The 16,854-nt window shown below is 47.5% G+C and overlaps 1 protein-coding gene and 1 non-coding gene across 7 annotated transcripts in view; both read left to right on the plus strand.

Annotated features, from left to right (window-relative positions):
- Positions 1–16,854, plus strand: part of LATS2 (large tumor suppressor kinase 2) — a 103,802-nt gene that overhangs the window by 18,147 nt on the left and 68,801 nt on the right. For 4 of the 6 annotated variants that reach the window (XM_066369193.1, XM_066369198.1, XM_066369192.1 and 1 more), the window contains exon 2: positions 4,229–4,767. The exons of the other annotated variants lie outside the window; for them this stretch is intronic. In XM_066369193.1, the coding sequence (XP_066225290.1) occupies positions 4,426–4,767 (342 nt within the window). In that variant the 5' untranslated portion in view covers positions 4,229–4,425. The remainder of the gene's footprint in view (positions 1–4,228; positions 4,768–16,854) is intronic. 6 annotated transcript variants of the gene reach the window in all.
- Positions 5,826–5,930, plus strand: LOC136396551 (U6 spliceosomal RNA). The gene has a single exon (XR_010749821.1). It is a non-coding gene; the product is annotated as a U6 spliceosomal RNA (small nuclear RNA).

Here is a 16,854-nt window from a genome sequence, read left to right on the forward strand (position 1 = left end):
GCTGGCTTTCAGGCTCAATTCTCCAAAGTCTACTTCTGGCCCTGTGACTCCTTGGCTGAACTGCATACCACGCTTCCCCATCTTCCAACATGGCCTGGAGGTCCTTCCAGAGTCAGCCCTGTGTACCTCCCTTCTTCCTTCCGCAGGTTTGGTTATGTCTGACTTTCTCCTTTATTCTCTCATCTCTCAGAATGTTTCTTTCTCCTTTGGGGCATCTCTTTCCTTTGGATCTGTTTGTTTACCCACCACACTCTTACCTCTCACTTGACTGTGAACTTGCTGAAGGCAGGATTTTGTTCTTGCTTATCCAGTGCTACCTGGCATTTGATAAATGTAGCTAAGGGTGGGTGTAGTAGATGAGTGAGTGGCTGAGGGGGAGAAGGAATACTTTGGCTTATTGTCAGGCTCCTCCTTTGAAGGTAGTGTAATTTACTGTATTCCCCCATGTATAAGACAATCCCATGTATAAGATGCACTTTAATTTTGGGGCCGAAATTTGAAGAAAAAAAAAAGTATTACGTAAAGTTCTTGAACTCAAGTTTTATTCCTCATAAAATTCATACAACTCCTCATCACTGTCAAAACTCCCATTCATTAGCTTATCCTCATCTGTGTCCGATGACCAATCACTGTCTTCATCAATTAGTGCAAAAAAGCAGGAAATGCAAGTAAAAAAATCTACAGCCACTGTATAAGATGCACCCAGTCTTTAGACCCCAAATTTTTCAGAGAAAAGTGCGTCTTATGCATGGGGGAATACGGTATCTCTTCTGATTTAGTCTTCAAAGAAAGGGAAGAAAACTAAATATTAGATAGGAGTGTGAATTCTTTTGGGAGCTCCCATACTGTGCCTCAGTTCTCATGTTCCTACACTCAGGAATCTCCACACATACTGGCTGCTTCCTGAGCCTCGTTTTGTTGAGATGTGAACTTGGCTTTCAGAAGATGAGGTATTTCACAACAGATGCTTAGACCAGGAAGTCACTGAGCATGAGTGTGGCTGCAATATGCCCAATTTGAGAGCAGTCTGCAGAGCTCTAGGATTTTGGCCTATGGCCAACACAGCCCCCAGGACTCAGCGCTGGGATCAGTGCGCTACCCTCATAGCCTTACAGCAGTCTCTCAGCGACTTGAATACAGTAGATGTCTGCTCTGAGTTGTGGGTTTTATATTGAAAATTTTATTTAGCCTGGTACTTTCTTTTCAAATGTAGTCAGTCTTCTCTCAGCTACATTAAGAAAGGGGGTTGTTTATGACCCTCTATTCTCCAACCTCTAAGAAAGGAATAGTGATTTCAGTGTCATCTCTTTGGATTTCCTGCTGTATATGGTTATATAATAGATGTATGTATGTGAATTCACATAAAACTCTTAGAACAAGCCTGGAACATAGTAAATACTGGGTAAAGACTACCATGGCCCCTGGCCGGCTGGCTCAGTGAATAGAGCGTCAGTCTGACGTATGGACGTCCCAGGTTCGATCCTTGGTCAGGGCACACAAGAAGCAACCATCTGCTTCTCTCCCCCTCCCTCTCTTCCTTTTCTCTCTTTTCCCCTCTCACAGCCAGTGTGGTTCATTTGTCTGAGTGTCGGCCCCAGGCACTGAGGATAGCTCAGTTGATTTGAGCATTGGCCACAGATGGGAGTTACTGGGTGGATCCTGGTTGGGGAGCATGCGGGAGTCTGTTTCTCTATCTCCTCTCCTCCCACTTTAAAAAAAAAAGAAACTAGCTACCATGATTTTTTTCCCACATGAGAATGTCTGTGAAGCCATTCCATTTCATGGTTCTAAAATCTCTCACTAAGGCAAAGTCCAGCCTCTTGGTCCTCTCCTTTTCAAGAATGCTCTTTTTGCCTGACCAGGTGGTGGCACAATGGATAGAGCGTCAGACTGGGCTGTAGAGGACCCAGGTTCAAAACCCTGAAGTCGCAGGCTTGAGTGTGGGCTCACCAGCTTGAATGCAGGGTTGCTGGCTTTAGGAAGGGGTCACTCGCTCTGCTGTAGCCCCGGTCAAGGCACATATGAGAAAGCAGTCAATGAACAACTAAGGTGCTGCAACGAAGAATTGATCTTTCTCATCTCTCTCCCTTCCTGTCTGTCTGTCCCTATCTGTCCTTCTCTCTCTCTCTGTCACCAAAAAAAAAAAAAGCTCTTTTCTTGGTGTTTCTTTGAACCTAGAGGGCATGCAAGCCTTTGCTTTCACCACTGTGTACCTCAGTGCTGGATTTTTTATTTTATTTTATTTTTTTACAGGGACAGAGAGTGAGTCAGATAGAGGGATAGATAGGGATAGACAGACAGGAATGGAGAGAGATGAGAAGCATCAATCATCAGTTTTTCGTTGCGACACCGTAGTTGTTCATTGATTGCTTTCTCATATGTGCCATGACCGCGGGCCTTCAGCAGACCGAGTAACCCCCCGCTTGAGCCAGTGACCTTTGATCCATGCTAGTGAGCTTTTTGCTCAAGCCAGATGAGCCCACGCTCAAGCTGGCAACCCCGAACCTGGGTCCTTCCACATCCCAGTCCAACGCTCTATCCATTGCGCTACCGCCTGGTCAGGCCAGTGCTGGATTTTGACCACTGATTACACAAATGAGGATAACTGTGTCCTGAGGACTCTGACACACTCACTCTCATGGTCTCACTCAGCACCTACCCCCACCCTGACTCTTATCAAGTGTTGTCATCTGTTCCCTAGAGGGAAGGTCTAAAGCAGGCGTCCCCAAACTACGGCCCCCTGAGGCCATTTATCCAGCCCCCACTGCACTTCTGGAAGGGGCACCTCTTTCATTGGTTTTGGTACTTAGGTCAAAATGCTGGTAAGAAGTTGACAAGTTTATAAACCATCAAGGAAGTGATTGGCTTGAACTCCCCTGATACATTGTGCTGGAACTACTTTCAGTTACAACACAGGACACCTTCAGTGGGATAAGTTCTGTGGTGTCTTTCAGGGAATTTGGGAGGGCTTTTTTTTTTAATTTATTTTTATTTTTTTTACAGAGACAGAGATTCAGAGGGAGGGATAGACAGGGACAGACAGACAGGAACAGAGAGATGAGAAGCATCAATCATTAGTTTTTCGTTGCACGTTGTGACACCTTAGTTGTTCATTGCTTGCTTTCTCATATGTGCCTTGACCGTGGGGCTACAGCTGACCGAGTAACCCCTTGCTTGAGCCAGCGACCTTGGGTCCAAGCTTGTGAGCTTTGCTCAAACCAGATGAGCTCGCGCTCAAGCTGGCGACCTCGGGGTCTCGAACCTGGGCCCTCTGCATCCCAGTCTGACGCTCTATCCACTGCGCCACCGCCTGGTCAGGCTGGGAGGGTTTTATAAGGAAAAATTTCCAAAGAGATGGAAGGATCACAGCTTCAGGTGTGTGAGAGTTGGTGAAACCCCGGATCAAAAGGACAACAGTATGAGTCGAGTTGATTGCTTTTTAGGAACAAGTCAGAAACCCAGGACCCCATGTAAGAAAGTTTATCCCTAAAGGTCAAACTGTGGATTTCACAATGAAATTGTATTATATTATAATGAAGTATCTTAAATGAGACATCAGTTGTTAATGCTGTTGTTCTTGCCTTGAGTTTTTATTAGTCAATTATCAGCTTACGGAGATTGGCGCTATTGCAGGTTACACAGTCCTGGAAACATCTTGGGACAACCCCAAATGTCCTGTGTTCTAACTTGAGTTGAACAGTTTGTCATTTCTTTTTTGTTTGTTTTTTTTTTTTCCCCAAGTTAGGAGCGGGGAAGCAGTCAGACAGACTCCCACATGCACCTGACTGGGATCCACCCGGCACGCCCACCAGGGGGGATGCTCTGCCCATCTGGGCGTCACTCCGTTGCCGCAAGATCCAGCCTAGCACCTGAGGTGGAGGCCATGGAGCCATCCTCAGCACCAGGGCCAACTTTGCTCCAATGGAGCCTTGGCTGTGGGAGGGGAAGAGAGAGATAGAGGAAGGAGAGGGGGAGGGGTGGAGAAGCAGATGGGCGCTTCTCCTGTGTGCCCTGGCCGGGAATCGAACCCGGACTTCCACACGCTGGGCTGACGCTCTTCTGCTGAGCTAACCAGCCAGGACCCAGTTTGTCATTTTTGAGAGATGATGTGTTCTGTCTTGATCTTTTCAAGTGGAATATTTTCAAGATCATTGTCCATTTCTGAAAAGTGTTATTAACATTATGTGAAAACCAGAGATGAATACTGTGTTCTCGTTTACTTTTTCAGATAGTGATGATCTTCAAAATGAAGGCTCTGGAAACTTGTGGTTTCTCTGTAGGAACTACAGAAATTGAAGGAAAGACAATGTTTAAAAGGAAATTGTTTTGAAACTATGTTTACAACTAACTGATACTGTTCACAGTTTTTAAAAAATAAAATCCTTAAAAAGATTGTATTTATGGTAAGAGGAAACTGGATTAACAATGAGGCCAAAGACTTTTCCTGCCACGACTTACTCTGGAAACAGCCGGCAGCGACTGCAGGAGATCCGCGAGGGGCTGAAGCAGCCCCCCAAGTCTTCCACTCGGGGGCCACCTGTGGTGCCAAGCGACACTTCCCTGGACACCAAGGTCCTGGGGGGCAAGGATGTTGCCCAGCAGCAGCAGCAGCTGCCGAGAGCTGCCCCAAAGTTCGGCCCCTACCAGAAAGCCCTGAGGGAGATCCGGTACTCCTTGTTGCCTTTTGCCAATGAGTCGGGACCCCCAGCAGCGGCAGAGGTGAACCGACAAATGCTGCAGGAGTTGGTGAATGCTGGCTGTGACCAGGTGCGTGAGCTTCCGGGGCCGGGGTGGCCCTCACAGTAAGTGGGTCACATGCAGGTTCTTTGAGTGGGCTGTGATTCAAAGAAGGGTTTACAAGTTAGAGACCCTTTATGTGAGTTGTTGGACTGTTCTCTACTTTTTCACCAGAAGGGTTGTTGATTTTTGCTGCTTTTCCTATTCTGGAAAGATCCAGAGGTTTCTGAATGCTTCTGAATCGGGCCACATGTATGTCCTATTCTGTCCTTTGGAAGGGCTCTCAGATGGGGCCCCTTCCATGGGGTTTAGTTAGGCTTATTCTGAGCTGTTATGGGGAAGAGACTGGTTTCCTTTATTCCTGGGTGGTTTTTTTTTGTTTTGTTTTTTTCTGAAGCTGGAAACAGGGAGGCAGTCAGACAGACTCCCGCATGTGCCCGACCGGGATCCACCCGGCACGCCCACCAGGGGGCGATGCTCTGCCCATCCGGGGCGTCGCTCTGTTGCGACCAGAGCCATTCTAGCGCCTGGGGCAGAGGCTAAGGAGCCATCCCCAGCACTCGGGCCATCTTTTGCTCCAATGGAGCCTCGGCTGCGGGAGGGGAAGAGAGAGACAGAGAGGAAGGAGGGGGGAGGGGTGGAGAAGCAGATGGGCACTTCTCCTGTGTGCCCTGGCCGGGAATCGAACCCGGGACTCCTGCACGCCAGGCCGACGCTCTACCACTGAGCCAACCAGCCAGGGCTATTCCTGTTTTTGATTTGAGCATTTTTATTTAGTTAAGGGGAAGGCGAATGAACACAAATTGGCAATTCCTTGAAGGCTTTCCCCTATTTAAAAAATAACCAGTGTGCTATTATAGGAGGTGTAACTATATTACACCTTCACATAATAAAGAATGAGAAAGACTCGAGAAATCTTCGAAGTGGTAGCAGCACAGGCTGATTTCTCAGTTGCTTAAGAACAAGGGGCACGTTAATGGAGGTGGCTCTAATCATGTAAATACACATCTAAGAGTTGTACTGTCACGATCTGTTGCAGTCGCTGAATAAAATCCAGGTGAGGGGCAGGGCCATGTGAAAGGGAACCAGTGCTCACTTCGGCAGCACCCGTACTAAAACTGGAACAGAAGAAAAGATTAGAATGGGTCCTGCGCAAGGGTAACATGCAAATTTGGGAAAGGTTCCATATTTTTTTTTAAATTTTTTTTTTTTTTTTTTTTTTTTTTTTTTCATTTTTCTGAAGCTGGAAACAGGGAGAGACAGTCAGACAGACTCCCGCATGCGCCCGACCGGGATCCACCCGGCACGCCCACCATGGGGCGGCGCTCTGCCCACCAGGGGGCGATGCTCTGCCCATCCTGGGCGTCGCCATATTGCGACCAGAGCCACTCTAGCGCCTGGGGCAGAGGCCGAGGAGCCATCCCCAGCGCCCGGGCCATCTTTGCTCCAATGGAGCCTTGGCTGCGGGAGGGGAAGAGAGAGACAGAGAGGAAAGCACGGCGGAGGGGTGGAGAAGCAAATGGGCGCTTCTCCTGTGTGCCCTGGCCGGGAATCGAACCCGGGTCCTCCGCACGCTAGGCCGACGCTCTACCGCTGAGCCAACCGGCCAGGGCTTTTTAAAATTTTTTATTTATTTTTAGAGAGGAGAGAGAGAGACAGAGAGAGAGAGAAGGGGGAGGAGCTGGAAGCATCAACTCCCATATGTGCCTTGACCAGGCAAGCCCAGAGTTTCGAACCGGCGACCTCAGCATTTCCAGGTCGACTCTTGATCCACTGCGCCACCACAGGTCAGGCCCATATTTTTATTGTTAATTACAAAGTATTCACGGATCTCAAGTGCGGCACAGGGGATATAGTCAATACTATTGTGATAACTATGTATGTGCCAGGAGGGTACTGGAAATATTGGGGTGGACCACTCTTTATATGATTGTATATGATTGTCCAACCTAACAACTATGTTGTACCCATGAAACCAATACAAAATAATATTCAAAGTAAACTGTAATTGAAAAATAAAAGGGCCCTGGCTGGTTGGCTCAGCGGTAGAGCGTCGGCCTAGCGTGCGGAGGACCCGGGTTCAATTCCCGGCCAGGGCACACAGGAGAAGCACCCATTTGCTTCTCCACCCCTCCGCCGCGCCTTCCTCTCTGTCTCTCTCTTCCCCTCCCTCAGCCAAGGCTCCATTGGAGCAAAGATGGCCCGGGCGCTGGGGATGGCTCTGTGGCCTCTGCCTCAGGCGCTAGAGTGGCTCTGGTCGCAACATGGCGACACCCAGGATGGGCAGAGCATCGCCCCCTGGTGGGCAGAGCGTCGCCCCTGGTGGGCGTGCCGGGTGGATCCCGGTCGGGCGCATGCGGGAGTCTGTCTGACTGTCTCTCCCTGTTTCCAGCTTCAGAAAAATGAAAAAAAATAAAAATAAAAATAAAAGGCCCTTGCTGGTTGGCTCAGTGATAGAGTGTTGGCCCAGTGTGTGGTTGTTCTGGGTTCGGTTCCAGGTCAGAGCACGCAGGAGAAGTGCCCACCTGCTTCTCCACCCCCCCACTCCTCACCTCTATCCCCCTTCTTTCTGTCTCTTCCCTTCTCTGGGCCATGGCTTGATTTGGTTCCAGTGCATCTGCCCTGGGGGGCTGAGGATGGCTCCATGGAGCTTGGTTGAGATTATGGTTCCAGATGGGCAGAGCATTGATCTTAGATGGGGGTTGCCGGGTGGATCCCGGTTGGGGTGCATGTGGGCGTGTGTCTCTCTATCTTCCCTCCTCTCACTTGGGAAAATATAAATAAAAATAAAAAACAAAAAATAAAACAAAATGGAACCAGTGTCAAGCCAAGATAAAAATGTAGTTAGTGACACGTAACTGGTGAAAATGTAGTTGCTTTATAAAATGATTTCTGAAAGCTGGTCCTTTATTACCATCTGTCTTTCGAAAAGACCAATTGCACGAAAATGGAAATAAGTTAGATATTTTTGCTGCCTTGGGAAATTACTATACTTTCATGGTCAAAGCACATCAGGATGACTCCAGCACTTTTAGTTTTTTAGAAATACCCTAATTATGCACTCCTGGCATCACAGTCACAGGAAAAGGCCAGCAGTGCCCTCCTCTATGTCCCAAAGTAATCTCAACCCTCCTGTTGTAGTTTGCTACCATAGAACTTACCTAGAGAGTTTACTTTTCTCAGATGGTATTTTTATGAAACTGGCTGTGTCTTCTGTAGGGCTTTCCTTGACACCTGGGAGTGTGCTGGGACTAACTTGTGCATAACAGAATTGTTGAGAGTTGCTCCCACGATGCCCAGGATCATGAATGGCGTGGTGTAGAACGTTCCAGCTTGGAAGCCGACAGCGGGGCATGACCTTCCTCACTGAGAGCTCCGCGATGCCAAGCACACACAGCTCCTAGTTGAAAAGTAGGGTGATCCCGGGTAGTGCTGGACTGACATTGCTGAGACCAGCAGCCCCTCGCAAAGCTCACACACTTCCCCTGTGCATATGTCACTGGTGGTTGGAGCTGGGTGTTTTTTGCACTTGTGTTTCAGCTGTGACGAAAAGAAACAACTCAAGCAAATAATCCAAAATACAGATGGGACCCCATTAAGGTAAAATCCCTTACTGATTATTGCAGTGCAAGAAATAATGAAGCCGGTGCTGTTACTTGTACGTGGAAAAGACTCCGTTTATCATGTTTAATACTCCTGAAAGGATTCAGTCAGTTTGATGGGTAGTTGTTATTTGAAAGCTTAAAACAGCTCTGCCTTCCTGGTTACCCTCTAACTCAGACTTTTGGTCTATAGAGGGTGCATTTGCTTTCAGAAAATTCTAGTCAGAAAGTCATTTTGTGAACACACATAATATGAGAGAAAAAGATGAAAAGCACTTCTAGAGCTGTGTATATCTTGAGTAAAGCAGCTTTTTCAAATTCCTATTATTGGAGCTTTTCCCCTTTGCCTCCTGTTGTAGTCTTTTTGAATTGAGATTCGGTTTTGTCCTTGTATTCTGAGTCTGAGGACCATTTGAACCCCCTGTTCTTCAGAACAGCAGTAGACCTCATGCTTCCCTGAGGTCTTGAAGGCGCTTAGGGGTCGTGTGCACTTGGACGTGCGGTATTCTGTCTGTCGCACATGTACACACACACTCTTCATTTCATTTGGACTAAAACTTATTGCACATATTTATTTGAGTGTTCATAGATGAGTGTTTTTTCTTTTTTTTATTTTTTAAATTTAATTTAATTTTATTTATTCATTTTTAGAGAGGAGAGAGACAGAGGAGAGAGAGAGACAGAGAGAGAGAAGGGGGGAGGAGCTGGAAGCATCAACTCCCATATGTGCTTTGACCAGGCAGGCCCAGGGTTTCGAACCGGCGACCTCAGCATTTCCAGGTCGACGCTTTATCCATGTGCCACCACAGGTCAGGCTAGATGAGTGTTTTTTAAAAGAACCTTTTTGTGACAATAACAGTTACTTATGAAGAGTTCATGCTTTCTAAGTGTATAGCTCAGTGACTTAACCCAGCAAACTGCGCCCATGCAATAGGCAGGTATGGCTATGTTTTTCATTAAAATATTCTTAAGTAGAAACTTCTAGGAAAGTAAAGGACTTTTAAGTATTTTCTATTTAATGATGTAATATAGATGTCAAATGATACAGTGTTCACCTGACCTGTGATGGCGCAGTGGATAAAGCGTCGACCTGGAACACTGAGGTCACCAGTTCAAAACCCTGCACTTGTCTGGTCAAGGCACATATGAGAGTTGATGCTTCTTGCTCCTCCTCCCTTTCTCTCTCTCTTTCTCTCCCTCTCCCTCCCTCTCTCCCTCTCTCTCTCTCTCTCTCTGTCTCCTCTCTAAAAAAAAAAAAATTATTAAGGAAAAAAAATGATACAGTGTTCATAAATCTTTTGCACATAAGTTACTAAAGACATGAAAATTTGTACGGGAAGAAAAGAGGCTAGTAGATGACTATTCCTTAGGGAGAAGCTGTTACTCCAACATAGATGTAAGGAAATGGGAAGGTAAGTGTTTTGGTTATGAGTGTCAAATTGTGTGTCATTGGATACTAATTACTGGATTAAGTAATAATTTAAATTTAGCTTTTATTTTTTTTTATAACATTTAGTTTCACTTTTTCTGTTTATCTTTATGGTCTCAAATGGCCAAATTACCAGGTTTTCCCTCCTTTAAAAAAAAAAAAATCCTGACAAAGTTTTAAAAACCACTTGTTTGATTTTGCGGTGATGTGGATATGTGTAACAGTTCTTTTCAGAGCATGTGATTTGTGTTCACAGTGCGGGGCGGGGGATAGACAAGGGTGAGGGGCTTACTGTGCATAGAGTCCAGGGTTTACAGGGAAGGTGGGGCGTGGACTAAGCTGATTCAGTGGCTCCCAGTCCCTTAGAATGCATGTCCCCTGGAGGAAGCCAGGTGAGAAGTTTCCTTCTGACATGCGTGTGTGCACAAGGAAACTCTTGGAGCAGCTGCTATGTGCTTCTAGAACTCTGTGGACCCGGCACTGACCTTTTTGAGCCCCTCACTGATCTGCTGAGGCACCAGGTCCGGCAGCTTTGCTGACTCTGAGGGCCCTGCCTGGAGTGCTGTGTTCCTCTTGTCCTGAATTTCTGTGTTAGGGTGATTTTCCTAATTTTGATTTAATATCCTATGTGTTTAAGTGATTTAAATCTTTAATGGATCCAGGTTAGGAAGAAATGTAAACAGATTGATTTATTTTACACCAAGTTCGGCAGAAGAAAAAAGCTAGTGGTCAGGATATGCACTTGGGCAGGCTTCCTGAGAGTAGAAGTCACAGCTGAGGAGGTCAGGGGTGACTTGGTTAGTAGCAAAGGGGTGAATTCTTTGCATTCTCAAGCCAGAAAGTACAAAGTCAAGCTTCTCAACGTGTCCTACACGTTACTCCTCAACCCAGGTTCTTCTGCCAAATGAAAGAGACTCGCAGAGGGGTGAGGCCTCTTGGGGCCCTCAGACTCCCCACCCACCGGATGATACACCTGGTGTCGGACCAGCCAGAGAAGCAAGACTGTTCTGGTTCTGAGCACTGGCCACACACCTCACTGAGACCAAACAGCCATGATTTGACATGGACTCTAGTGGTTTCTTCCAGCACATTTCAGAGGAAACTACATCAGGGGTCATGCAGCTGGCTGGAGCTCTGCCTGCCAACGGCCAGCCCTGCTGTACTGACCTGTGTCCCCAGCAGGGGTAGGTTAGATGCGCTTGTTACGCACATGTGAGAGGAAGGACAGTAGTGTTCCCTTAGTGTGGCCCCTGCGTGCTGCTTGTCTCCACTGTGGGCTGCTGCAGCCACGGCCAGTGCTGCGTTGTCTGTGTGCCCCGTCTTGTGGGGTTTTTCTCTAGGACTCCTCCTTCCACGCTGGCCCCTCTGCAGCCACGGCCAGTGCTGCGTTGTCTGTGTGCCCCGTCTTGTGGGGTTCTTCTCCAGGACTTCCTCCTTCCACGCTGGCCCCTCTGCAGCCACGGCCAGTGCTGCGTTGTCTGTGTGCCCCGTCTTGTGGGGTTCTTCTCCAGGACTTCCTCCTTCCACGCTGGCCCCTCTGCAGCCACGGCCAGTGCTGCGTTGTCTGTGTGCCCCGTCTTGTGGGGTTCTTCTCTAGGACTCCTCCTTCCACGCTGGCCCCCTCCCCCTGCAGCCACGGCCAGTGCTGCGTTGTCTGTGTGCCCCGTCTTGTGGGGTTCTTCTCTAGGACTCCTCCTTCCACGCTGGCCCCCCTGCAGCCACCAGGCTTGCCCTCCCTGGGGAGCCCTCACTTCTTTTTTGTGCTCCATGGCTTGGCCTACTCCCAGGCACTCTCTCAGTGGCTTCTGGTGGGGCACCTTCAACATCTCTTTTTATTAACTGGTGATATTATTTCTCACCTTCCCATGTCTGGATTTGGGCATAGGTTGTGGTTCAACTTGATTTCTTTTCACCACATGGTCTTCCTGATTCTTCCAGCTGCACACGAGCAGCTGCTGTGCAAAACAGTCGCTTATTTCTAACTCCTAGGGGGCTGGTATGTTGGGCCTGTGTTGGCAGATTGCTGTGCCCATCCCCCTCCCCTGTTGTTTACTTATGTGCTTGGGGCCCAAGTGCCCAGTGGATGTGCTCAGAGATGAGGAGAGAGCTTGACAGAGATGAACCCGTGGGCCGACCTGGCAGGAGCCCCAGCTCATTTGTCAGAGGATGGCATTGATAGAAACATGACTTGGCGTCATTTACTTTGTTTAGCTCTAACAATGTGCACTGTTGGGAGGGCTCTAGAGATGATGAGGGAAATGTTAACATTGAACTAGTCTTCCTTTATCTTAGTGATAAGGTCCTGCCTCAGACTACTTCACTGTAATATAGGCATTTGCTAACAAAAAATTGACTTTTCAGTGTTACTGAGCACCCCCAGTGTTGCCCTGAAATATTAATAAGAAGAAAAAAAGAAACACTTAAGTTTAGGAATGTCAGTAATGTCACAGGAAGTTGTATTAACAATGGATTTTGGGTGTAGCAGTTCCTTGCCTTTTCCCTCCCTTTTTTTTTTTTTTATTTAAAAATTAAAAAAATTTTTTTACTTTAAAATTAAATTTGGCCCTGCCAAAAGATAAACTGTATAGCAGGGGTCCCCAAACTTTTTACACAGGGGGCCAGTTCACTGTCCCTCAGACCGTTGGAGGGCCGGATTAGAAAAAAACTATGAACAAATCCCTATGCACACTGCGATATCTTATTTTAAAGTAAAAATACAAAACGAGACCAAATACAATATTTAAAATAAAGAACAAGTAAATTTAAACCAACAAACTGACCAGTATTTCAATGGGAACTATGCTCCTCTCACTGACTACCAATGAAAGAGGTGCCCCTTCCGGAAGTGCGGGGGGGGGGGGCTGGATAAATGGCCTCAGGGGGCAGCATGTGGCCTGTGGGCCGTAGTTTGGGGACCCCTGCTATATAGTATGTTTTAAAAGTAGGACTTAAAATTATTTTGACAAGTCTCACCTGTGGTGGCACAGTGGATAAGGGGTCGACCTGGAATGCTGAGGTCGCCAGTTCTAAACCCTGGGCTTGCCTGGTCAAGGCACATACGGGAAATAGCTATGAGTTGATGCTTCTCACTCCTCTTCCCCCCTTTTCCTCTCTTTCCTCTCTCTAAAATCAATAAAACCTTTAAAAAATTTTTGACAAGGCCCTGGCTGGTTGGCTCAGTGGTAGAGCGTCCGCCTGGCGTGCAGAAGTCCCGGGTTCAATTCCCGGCCAGGGCACATAGGAGAAGCGCCCATTTGCTTCTCCACCCCCTCTCCTTCCTCTCTGTCTCTCTCTTCCCCTCCTGCAGCCGAGGCTCCATTGGAGCAAAGATGGCCCGGGCGCTGGGGATGGCTCCTTGGCCTCTGCCCCAGGCGCTAGAGTGGCTCTGGTCGTGGCAGAGCGACGCCCTTGAGGGGCAGAGCATCGCCCCCTGGTGGGCAGAGCGTCGCCCCCTGGTGGGCGTGCCGGGTGGATCCCGGTCTGGCGCATGAGGGAGTCTGTCTGTCTCTCCCCGTTTCTAGCTTTAGAAAAATACAAAAAAAAAATTTTTTTTTTGACAAAACACAACTCATACCTTTGTGCAGCGGTTCTCAACCTGTGGGTCGCTAAAAGTAGTATGTGTTATAGTATAAATTTAGGAGATAAAAAGAACTTATAATTCTGTTAGCCTAGATATGACCAGACCACTCTGGACATTTTGGTATAAAAGTGGCCAACTTTTAAAAAATTATTTTATTATTTATTGATTTTAGTGAGAGGGAAAGAGAGACAGGAACATGGATCTGGTCCTGTGTGTGCCCTGACCGGGGATTGAACTGGCAACCTCTATACCTCCTGACAATGCTCTAACCCAGTGGTCCCCAACCTTTTTTGGGCCACAGGCTGGTTTAATGTTAGAAAATATTTTCACGGACCAGCCTTTAGGGTGGGATGGATAAATGTATCACATGACCGAGACAAGCGTCAAGAGTGAGTCTCAGACAGATGTAACAGAGGGATTCTGGTCATTTTTAAAAAATAAAACATCGTTAAGACTTAAATATAAATAAAACGGGAATAATGTAAGTTATTTATTTCCCTACAGACCGGTACCAAATGGCCCACGGACCGGTACCGGTCCGCAGCCCGGGGTTGGGGACCACTGCTCTAACCAACCAAGCTCTCCATCCAGGGCCAACATTTTTCCTAAAGAAAAGAAATTAAGGAAAGTGAGGAAGGATGTGCCAATATGGATAGGTGGAAAAGAATTGATCACAGAACAATATATACAACGTATCCCAGTTCTGTTACAGAATATGCCTACATATTTCATTATTTAAGATGCCGTCAAACCCAGGCAGTTGTCTTCCAGAGTCTGCCTGGTGCCTGTTGGTGTCCCTTTGTCCCACCACTAAGCCTCCACCGTCACTCACCGAGACGGCAGTGTCCCCTGACTGCTCCTCCTGTCCTTCTCTTTATCTGTTTCCTGCAGAGAGCCCTTCAAGTGGTCATCTTGAAATGGAAAAGTTTCGGTCATCTCCCTTCTGGACACCGTTCCCCACTACACATGGGATAGTGCTCTTGGCTGGGCAGGTGGAGCCCATCCTGTGACTTCGGGTCACAACACTTATTCTGCATCTGGTACTCTGGCCCATCCAGTTCTACTGCCTTTTCCCAGACTCCCCTAACCTGGCCCCTGCCTGGCTGATGCCTTTCTGTTCCTGGAGTCTAAAAGAGATCCTTCTGTTTTTTTCTCTTGTTACATTATAATTTCCCTTCACAGCATTAGTCAGAACTTGTTACCAAGTAGTTATTATGTAGTTTGCTTAATATCCCTCTCTCCTTTTAGGTTTCTTTTTCTTTTCTTTTAGATGAGAGGAAGGGAGATAGGCAGACTCCCACATGTGCCCCTACTGGGATCCTGGGATTCACAGACAACCCCATCACTGATGCTATTTTAGCTCCTGAGGCCGATGCGCTTGGACAGAGCTATCCTCAGTGCCTGGGGCCACACTTGAACCGCTTGAGCCACTGGCTGCTGGAGGAAAAGAGGGAGAGAAATAGGAGAGGAAGGGGGAGAAAAGCAAATGTTCGCTTCTCATGTGTGCCCTGACCAGTAATCGAACCTGGGATGTCCATATGCTGGGCAGACACTCCATCCACTGAGCAAACCGGCCAGGGCCTCCTTTTAGATTTTAAGCCCCATGAGACAGTGGCTTTGTCCTGGTCTCCATTCTCTAGGACCTAGAACTATGCAAATTCTCAAAAATACCTGATGAATAAGCAAAGGGATAAAAATATTGCTATAAATATTTCCATTTTTAACATTGCTTTATATTCTATGTTCAAATAGATGTTCTGTAATTTATGGTAAGTAATTGGTGTTGAAAGGAAAACTAGGGCATATTGAAAATTTTAAGAGTTTGAGCAAAAAACTGATTTGAATTGGACAGCACCATACTGGAAGTGTTTAGGAGTGCTCCGCCTACTGGAACTGGGGAGAGACTCTATAAGGAAGATGTGGAAGCAAAGCAAGGAGAACGGTTGGCTGGCTCTAGCCTAGGGTACCTCATTTGGGAAAGGTGAATTGGCAGTTTGTGGTTGGTTGTCCTTAGGTTTTGATGTCCTAACCTTGAGGCACTTACAGGTTTAGGTATGGGTTTGCTTATGTGGGCTGCTGAGGCATTACACCTCCTCAGTCTGATGGCCTCATTGTTTAATTAATTAAACACTGGTGCACTGTCCGGGTGGCTCAGCTGGTTGGAGCATTTATCTGGATACACCAAGGCTGTAGGTTCAATCCCCAGTCGGGGCATATACAAGAATCAACCAGTGAGTACATGAATAAGTGGAACAATAAATTGGTCTCCTTTTCTCACTTTCTCTTCCTCCCTCCTTCCTTCCCTCCCTCCCTTCCTCTCTTTTTCTCCTTCCCTTTCTTTCTCTCTCTCTAAAAGCAATCAGTAGTTAAAAGTTAACACTGGTAGTGAACATCCTTCTGCATAGCTCTGTGTATATCACTGACTTAGAATAAATTTTAGACATGGAATTGCTAAGGCAAATGATAATATTTTTAGTTTTTGTGTCACCCAGTTTCTTTTTATTTTTTATTTTTTATTTTTCTGAAGCTGGAAACGGGGAGAGACAGTCAGACAGACTCCCGCATGCGCCCGACCGGGATCCAAACAGCATGCCCACCAGGGGGCGACGCTCTGCCCACCAGGGGGCGATGCTCTGCCCCTCTGGGGCATCGCTCTTTTGCAACCAGAGCCACTTTAGCGCCTGGGGCAGAGGCCAAGGAGCCATCCCCAGCGCCCGGGCCATCTTTGCTCCACTGGAGCCTTGCTGCGGGAGGGGAAGAGAGAGACAGAGAGGAAGGAGAGGGGGAGGGGTGGAGAAGCAGATGGGCGCTTCTCCCGTGTGCCCTGGCTGGGAAACGAACCTGGGACTTCTGCACGCCAGGCCGACGCTCTACCACTGAGCCAACCGGCCAGGGCTTCACCCAGTTTCTTTTTAAAATTATTTTTATTTTTTGACAGAGACAGAGAGACAGACAGGAAGGGAGAGAGATGAGAAGCATAAATTCTTTGTTGCGGCACCTTAGTTGTTCACTGATTGCTTTCTCATATGTGCCTTGACTTGGGGGCTACAACAGACTGAGTAATCCCTTGCTCAAGCCAGTGACCTTGGGCTTTAAGCCAGCGACCTTTGGGCTCAAGGTGGTGACCATGGGCTCATGTCTAGGATCCATGTTCAAGCCAGTGATCCCACGCTCAAGCTGGTGAGCCCACGCCCAAGCTGGTGACCTCGGGGTTTCAAACCTGGGTCCTCTGTGTCCCAGTCTGACACTGTATCCACTGAGCCATTGCCTGGTCTGGCTCTTTTAAAAATTATTAAATTGATCTTATATTGCCAAACTGACCAACAATGAATACTAATACTACTACTTAAAAAAACAACAAAAGCCACCTGACTGGCGCAGTGGATAGAATGTCGACCAGGAACACTGAAGTCCCAGGTTCAAAACCCCAAGGTCCTGGCTTGAGTTGCGGGCTTATCTGGCTCAAGGGCAGGCTCACCAGCTTGAGCATGAGGTCACCGGCTTGA

Source organism: Saccopteryx leptura, chromosome 2 (genome assembly GCF_036850995.1).
Source record: "Saccopteryx leptura isolate mSacLep1 chromosome 2, mSacLep1_pri_phased_curated, whole genome shotgun sequence".
NCBI classification, from domain to species: Eukaryota; Metazoa; Chordata; class Mammalia; order Chiroptera; family Emballonuridae; genus Saccopteryx; species Saccopteryx leptura.